Below are 8,074 nucleotides of genomic sequence, written 5' to 3'. Positions count from 1 at the left end.
AACCTGGACTGGTGACTCGTTTCATATATGATATTATACATCTTTCAATGCCATTCTTCCAAATCATCCCACCCTCTCCCTCTCCCACAGAGTCCAAAAGACTGTTCTATACATCAGTGTCTTTTTTGCTATCTCGTATACAGGGTTATCATTACCATCTTTCTAAATTCCATATATATGCATTAGTATACTGTATTGATGTTTTTCTTTCTGGCTTACTTCACTCTGTATAATAAGTTCCAGTTTCATCCACCTCATTAGAACTCATTCAAATGTATTTGAATACATTTGGCAGTTTGCCCTAGTATTACTCAGCCATTTAAAAAAATACATTTGAATGAGTTCTAATGAGGTGGATGAAACTGGAACTTATTATACAGAGTGAAGTAAGCCAGAAAGAAAAACATCAATACAGTATACTAACGCATATATATGGAATTTAGAAAGATGGTAATGATAACCCTGTATATGAGATAGCAAAAAAAACACTGATGTATAGAACCCTGTGGTGGATTCATTTTGCTATTTGGCAAAACTAATACAATTATGTAAAGTTTAAAAATAAAATAAAATTTAAAAAAATAAAATAAAAGACTTCAGAGAAAAGGGAATAATTACAGTAAAGTATATTATGAGAGATAAATGTATCTGACAGTGGAAAAATAAAGGTTATTGAATTAAAAAAAAATAGTTGCTACTCTAAATACCTCTTTGCTGAACAACTTGTTCCTTAAAGGTATGCTTCCTTTGAAAACAAAGTTTGATACTAAATTTTTCCAAGTATTTTTCATCTCTGCATTTCTTAGAGTATAGATTAAGTGATTGAACATGGGGGCAATGATGGTGTAAAATACTGCAAATACCTTATCCTCAGGGAAAATAGTGGGAGGTCTAGGATAGATAAAGATAACAAGTACAAAAAATAAGATGAACACAGTGATATGAAACCCACAGATAGAGAGGGCTTTGTGTCTTCCCTCGTTTGAACGATTATTTAAAGTGAATAATATAATGCTATAGGAAACAAACAAGGCAGCAAATGTAACTAAGTCAAGCATTCCTGAAAAGGCAATCACAAGAACACCTGTGATGTAGGTGTCAGTACATGAAATTTTTAGCAATGGAAAAATATCACAGAAATAGTGATCAATTTCATTAGGACCACAGAAAGGCAAGCTGATTGCCATAAAAAATTGAGGAAAAGAACGGACAGCTCCACCCGCTCAAGCAGCTAAGAGGAGAAGATTGCATCTTGTTCTATTCATGACAATCACATAGCGGAGAGGCTTGCAGATGGCAACATAGTGATCAAAAGCCATGGCAGTAAGAATAAAGATCTCAGTACCTCCAAAGAAGTGCATGATAAGGACCTGTAGCATGCAATCTCCATAGGATATAGTCTTTCTCTCTACTAGCAGATCTCCAATTAGTTTGGGTGTAACGCTGGAGGTATAGCAGATGTCTATGAGGGATAAGTAGCTGAGAAAATAGTACATTGGTTGGTTAAAAAGAGGACTGTATTGAATGCAGAAGAGGATCAGAAGGTTTCCTACCAACAGGACAAGATAACAGAATAAGAATAACACAAAGGAAAATATTTGTATGTTCTGGTTATATGAAAGTCCTAGAAGAATTAATTCTGATATGTTTCTCTGGTTTTCCATTTGAGTTTAGTGTAGGTTATACACAAATGTTTCAGAAAAAAAGAAAATATATGCTTGGGTGAATATGAGCACACTAATATAAAATTTACCAAAAATACATTTACATGAATAAAATTTTAATATTAGTTATTGATTTAGTAAATGTTTTTAATCTCTCTTACTTTATAAATCTATTGCAAAACAATTTATAATGAAAATGATTATATAATTTAATCAATTATTTGTAAAATTTTTAAATATTTAAACATTATTTTGAAAATAAAAAGTTAATTGCTGTTAATAAAATATTGTACAAAACAAAGAAGGCTAATTGACCCAAGGAAAGAAAATATTCTTTTGTATATTTTTCAATTATTGTGGCCATATACATGAAGGCAACTTTCTTTCTTTTAAAATTATCTAACCAAATTCCCTGAATTATCTGGGATGAATCCCAAAGAAACACAAATTTGTTTAAAATCCCAGCTTGAACTGCTGAACATTAATTTAAATAGGGCATCCTAAGGTTTCTGTGATGGTTTAAGTGGTAAAGAATCTGCCTCAAAGCAGGAGACACTGGTTTGATCCCTGGGTTGGAAAGATCCCCTAGAAGAGGGAAAGGCAGCCACTCCAGTATTCTTGCCTGGAAAATCCCATGGACACAGGAACCTGGAGGGCTACAGCCCATAGCATCTCAAAGAGTTGGACACAATTCAGCATGTACACATACTCTGTGATCAAGCATAGTTAGTGGGTAAATCAATGTGATTGTTGTTACATAAAAAGGTAAAGAACTTTTGAGAAATATACATTAAGATTCATATTACAATTTATATTTTATTTATACATTATGATTTAAATTGCCAAAAATCTATAAATTAATTTATTTCTTATATTTATATTCCATGTGTTAAGACAAAATATGCATTACTGATATTGAAGTTTGCTTTGGATATTGGTAAAGAACATTAAATGTGAAGTTGCTCAAGTGTTTGTTGCTGGAAACTTCATGCCAAAAAAAAAAAAAAACAACTACTGTTAGTAAAATAGATGATATGACAACTTTCGGTCCAGTTATTCCCTCAGTGGCATGTGTTGCAGTAAAGAATTAATGAAATGTTTATAGATTTTCATCTTTTGTAACTAAGGGATAATCTTAAGATGCTTTTAATCGTGTAAAATAAGTGCAAGATAGAACAAGTTCACTTCTAGATGCTATTTTAACCACTAATGAGGAATTATTTGTCCACAGTGGCTTTGCAAAAGCTAGCACACTTTTAGTGTTTGAAGTCATATCCAGGCCACCATATGTCTATTTAAAAGAAAAAATAAAAAGCAAACAGAGAATTAATGTTTTTATAGCAAGTGCATGGTTTTCATATTTAAAAACTGTCAAGTCTAGGGCTTCACAAAGTTATTATTAATGCTATTTATAGTCTCAATGATGATTTTAGATGGCAAATAGTTAAGAGGCATTTAAAATGGCCTGCATGACACCAATTCTATTTTAAACTATTATTCAAAACTGCAATATCACAGAGGTTAAATTTTCTCATTATGCTACTTTGTTTCACTCTCACTATAAAGCTTTCACCCTGTTTTCACCAGAAATTAGCATTAATTCAAAAGTATTTAAAAGGTTTTTGTGGGGAGGTTGCAGTACATTGATCTGTTTTCTACATAATGGCAATTGATACATAGATTTTTTTGCATGTGAGGTTGAATAATATTGATATGTCAAATAAAAGCATTTATATAAAATTGATTTAAAGAAATGTATTATATAAGTGAAAGTGAAGTCTCTCAGTCATGCCGACTGTTAGCGACCCCATGGACTGCAGCCCACCAGGCTCCTCCATCCATGGGATTTTCCAGACAAGAGTACTGGAGTGGGTTGCCATTTAGACAAAAATAAATAAATAAATAAATTGGAGAGAAATAACTTCATTAACCTGAATCTCTGACTATAGAAGAGACCTAGATAGAGAGTCAAAATAATTCCTCCGAATTGGAAGCTAATACACTAAAATGAGAAAAGACAAAAACCCTGATTCTTTTTTAATCTGTGGTTAAACAGGAGAGTTGAGATGAATGGGGAAGAAGTTATTACAAAGGGCAGCAATGAAAATAATGAATTTGGAATCCTCATCTGAGCAGAAAGCAACATGCAAATATCTGGTTAATGAATATCCAGTGTATCTTTCTGAGAATTTGCACTTGTAAAAAGATACTGTGTATTTAAAAGAAACACATTTAATCGATAATAGGTTAAAACAACATCTTCTGAGCTAATATAATGTAATTAATGGTGTTAACAGAGGTAAAAGGAAATGTGAAAAGGCAAGTGAGGAGAAAATATTGTCATAAAACAACATTTTGAACATGTGATAGTAAGGAAATCTGTACAAAAACTGAAGACACAATAGATGAAATAAACAATACCAGGCAACCAGTAAACAAATGGTTCAAGTAATGACAGCAAAGTTATGGGAAGGTTGAGGAGTGCTAAATTAACTAACCAGTGTGATTCTCAGGCTAATGGTTTAACATGTTTGAAAATATCATCTTATTTATCTTACAATTAAGATATTATTACATAATTCAGAAATTTGATGAAAAATATAAAATACCCAGTGATATATATGGTTCATAATACACTACTTTTTAACACTCATTTTTGTTTGAGTAAGTAGTTTAGCAGTCAAAGGAACTGTCATGCCTACATAAAAGTTCAACAAAAAGAAAAAAGAATTCCCACATAATTTTAACAAAATGCAATCATATAAGCATCAATTTCAATAATATGGTGATGAAAAAATTTCAATTAGTTTGATAATAGGTTGGCTATTTTAAGGCAATTTTTAATGTCTTTGCTTTTTATTTTATTTATTTATTTATTTATTTTTTTAAATTTTATTAAAAAAAATCACATGCTCCCCATCCTGAACCCCTCCTCCTCCCAACCTCCCATACCATCCCCTGGGCCTTCCCAGTGCCCCAAGCATCCAGCATTGCACTGAACCTGGACTGGCATCTCGTTTCATACATGACATTTCACATGTTTCAATGACATTCTCCCAAATCTTCCCACCCTCTTTACAGAGTCCATAAGACTGTTCTATACATCAGTGTCTCTTTTGCTGTCTCGTACACAGGGTTATCGTTACCATCTTTCTAAATTCCATATACATGCGTTAGTATACTGTATTTATGTTTTTCCTTCTGGCTTACTTCACTCTGTATAATAGTCTCCAGTTTCATCCACCTCATTAGAACTGATTCTGCGATCCAAAAGTCTACAAATAATAAATGCTGGAGAGGGTGTTTACACTGTTGGTGGGAATGCAAATTAGTACAGCCACTATGGAGAACAGTGTTTCAAAAAAAAACTGGAAATAGAACTGTTTATGATCCAGCAATCCCACTGCTGGGCATACACACTGAGGAAACCAGAAGGAAAGAGACACGTACCCCAATGTTCATCGCAGCACTGTTTATAATAGCCAGGACATGGAAGCAACCAAGATGTCCATCAGCAGATGAATGGATAAGAAAGCTGTGGTACATATACACAATGGAGTATTACTCAGCCATTAAAAATAATACATTTGAATCAGTTCTAAGGCAATTTTTAACACATGTCAATTGTCTGATTTTCCTTGCATCATGAAACAATTCTCCAAAATTACTTTATTTCCTCATTTGAAAATAACTTTGCTGTTCGTTATGCTGTCGGCATAAGAGCAGAAACTCTCATATTTAACTTACATTCTCCAGAATATATTTACATTTTCTCTTGTTTTATCAAAACATTGCATGTTACAAACTTATTTTTATTCATCTAGATGAAACTAGTTCTGCTTTGTAAATAAATGAATTTGCATCAATTTTTGATTCCACATAAGTGATGTAATTATTTGTCTTACTTGGTCTGACCCATGGGGTCACAAAGAGTCAGACATAACTTAGAAACTGAACAACGAAAGTAATTTAAAAATAAAATTAGAAAAGAATACATTTGAATCAGTTTTAATGAGGTGGATGAAACTGGAGCCTATTATACAGAGTGAAGTAAGCCAGAAAGAAAAACACCAATACAGTATACTAACACATATATATGGAATTTAGAAAGATGGTAACAATAACCCTGTATACGAGACAGCAAAAGAGACACTGTTGTATAGAACAGTCTTTTGGACTCTGTGGCAGAGGGAGAGTGTGGGATGATTTGGGAGAATGGCATTGAAATACGTATAATATCATATATGAAACGAGTCGCCAGTCCAGGTTTGATGCACGATACTGGATGCTTGGGGCTGGTGCACCGGGACGACCCAGAGGGATGGTATGGGGAGGGAGGAGGGAGGAGGGTTCAGGATGGAGAACACATGTATACCTGTGGCAGATTCATTTTGATGTTTGGCAAAACTAATACAATATTGTAAAATCTAAAAATAAAATGAAATTAAAAAAAAAAGAAAATATTGCTTGGAAGGTAAATATTTGCAGAAACCTGAATGGACTTACAGATTTCAAATTAAGTGAAGTAAGTCAGACCAAGTAGGACAAATAATTACATCACTTATGTGGAATCAAAAATTGATGCAAATTCATTTATTTACAAAGCAGAACTAGATTCATAGACGTGGAAAATAGACCTCTGGTTACCAAAAGGGAGACGAAGGGAGGTGGGGGAGGGAAATTAGGAGATTAGCATTGGCATATACACATGAATTCCCTGGTGGCTTAGACAGAAGAAACTGACAATTCTTTTTTTTTTTTTTAAACTTTACATAATTGTATAAGTTTTGCCAAATATCAAAATGAATCCGCCACAGGTATACATGTGTTCCCCATCCTGAACCCTCCTCCCTCCCCATACCATCCCTCTGGGTCGTCCCAGTGCACTAGCCCCAAGCATCCAGTATCCTGTATCGAACCTGGACTGGCAACTCGTTTCTTACATGATATTTTACATGTTTCAATGTCATTCTCCCAAATCTTCCCACCCTCTCCCTCTCCCACAGAGTCCATTAGACTATTCTATACATCAGTGTCTCTTTTGCTGTCTCGCATAATCGGTTATTGTTACCATCTTTCTAAATTCCATATATATGCATTAGTATACTGTATTGGTGTTTTTCTTTCTGGCTTATTTCACTCTGTATAATAGGCTCCAGTTTCATCCACCTCATTAGAACTGATTCAAATGTATTCTTTTTAATGGCTGTGTAATACTCCATTGTGTATATGTACCACAGCTTTCTTATCCATTCATCTGCTGATGGACATCTAGGTTGCTTCCATGTCCTGGCTATTATAAACAGTGCTGCGATGAACACTGGGGTGCACGTGTCTCTTTCCCTTCTGGTTTCCTCAGTGCGTATGCCCAGCAGTGGGATTGCTGGATCATAAGGCAGTTCTATTTCCAGGTTTTTAAGGAATCTCCACACTGTTCTCCATAGTAGCTGTACTAGTTTGCATTCCCACCAACAGTGTAAGAGGGTTCTCTTTTCTCCACACCCTCTCCTGCATTTATTATTTGTAGACTTTTGGATCACAGCCATTCTGACTGGTGTGAAATGGTACCTCATAGTGGTTTTGATTTGCATTTCTCTGATAATGAGTGATGTTGAGCATCTTTTCATGTTTTTGTTAGCCATCTGTATGTCTTCTTTGGAGAAATGTCTATTTAGTTCTTTGGCCCATTTTTTGATTGGGTCGTTTATTTTTCTGGAGTTGAGCTGTAAGAGTTGCTTGTATATTTTTGAGATTAGTTGTTTGTCAGTGGCTTCATTTGCTATTATTTTCTCCCATTCTGAAGGCTGTCTTTTCACCTTGCTAATAGTTTCCTTTGATGTGCAGAAGCTTTTAAGGTTAATTAGGTCCCATTTGTTTATTTTTGATTTTATTTCCAATATTCTGGGAGGTGGGTCATAGAGGATCCTGCTGTGGTGTATGTCTGAGAGTGTTTTGCCTATGTTCTCCTCTAGGAGTTTTATAGTTTCTGGTCTTACGTTTAGATCTTTAATCCGTTTTGAGTTTATTTTTGTGTATGGTGTTAGAAAGTGATCTAGTTTCATTCTTTTACAAGTGGTTGACCAGATTTCCCAGCACCACTTGTTAAAGAGATTGTCTTTAATCCATTGTATATTCTTGCCTCCTTTGTCAAAGATAAGGTGTCCATATGTGCGTGGATTAATCTCTGGGCTTTCTATTTTATTCCATTGATCTATATTTCTGTCTTTGTGCCGGTACCATACTGTCTTGATAACTGTGGCTTTGTAGTAGAGCCTGAAGTCAGGTAGGTTGATTCCTTCAGTTCCATTCTTCTTTCTCAAGATCGCTTGGCTATTCGAGGTTTTTTGTATTTCCATACAAATTGTGAAATTATTTGTTCTAGCTCTGTGAAGAATACTGTTGGTAGCTTG

The 8,074-nt window shown here is 34.4% G+C and overlaps 1 protein-coding gene across 1 annotated transcript; it reads right to left on the bottom strand.

The window, feature by feature from the left end:
- Positions 1 to 677: 677 nt before the first annotated feature.
- LOC102286901 (olfactory receptor 4P4-like) lies at positions 678 to 1,664 on the bottom strand. The gene is given in 1 exon segment (XM_070357350.1): positions 678 to 1,664. A coding segment is annotated over 1 exon segment (987 nt).
- Positions 1,665 to 8,074: the final 6,410 nt, after the last annotated feature.

The sequence above is a fragment of the Bos mutus genome, chromosome 19 (assembly GCF_027580195.1).
Source record: "Bos mutus isolate GX-2022 chromosome 19, NWIPB_WYAK_1.1, whole genome shotgun sequence".
NCBI classification, from domain to species: domain Eukaryota; kingdom Metazoa; phylum Chordata; class Mammalia; order Artiodactyla; family Bovidae; genus Bos; species Bos mutus.
This window is presented reverse-complemented; position numbering and strand designations above follow the sequence as displayed.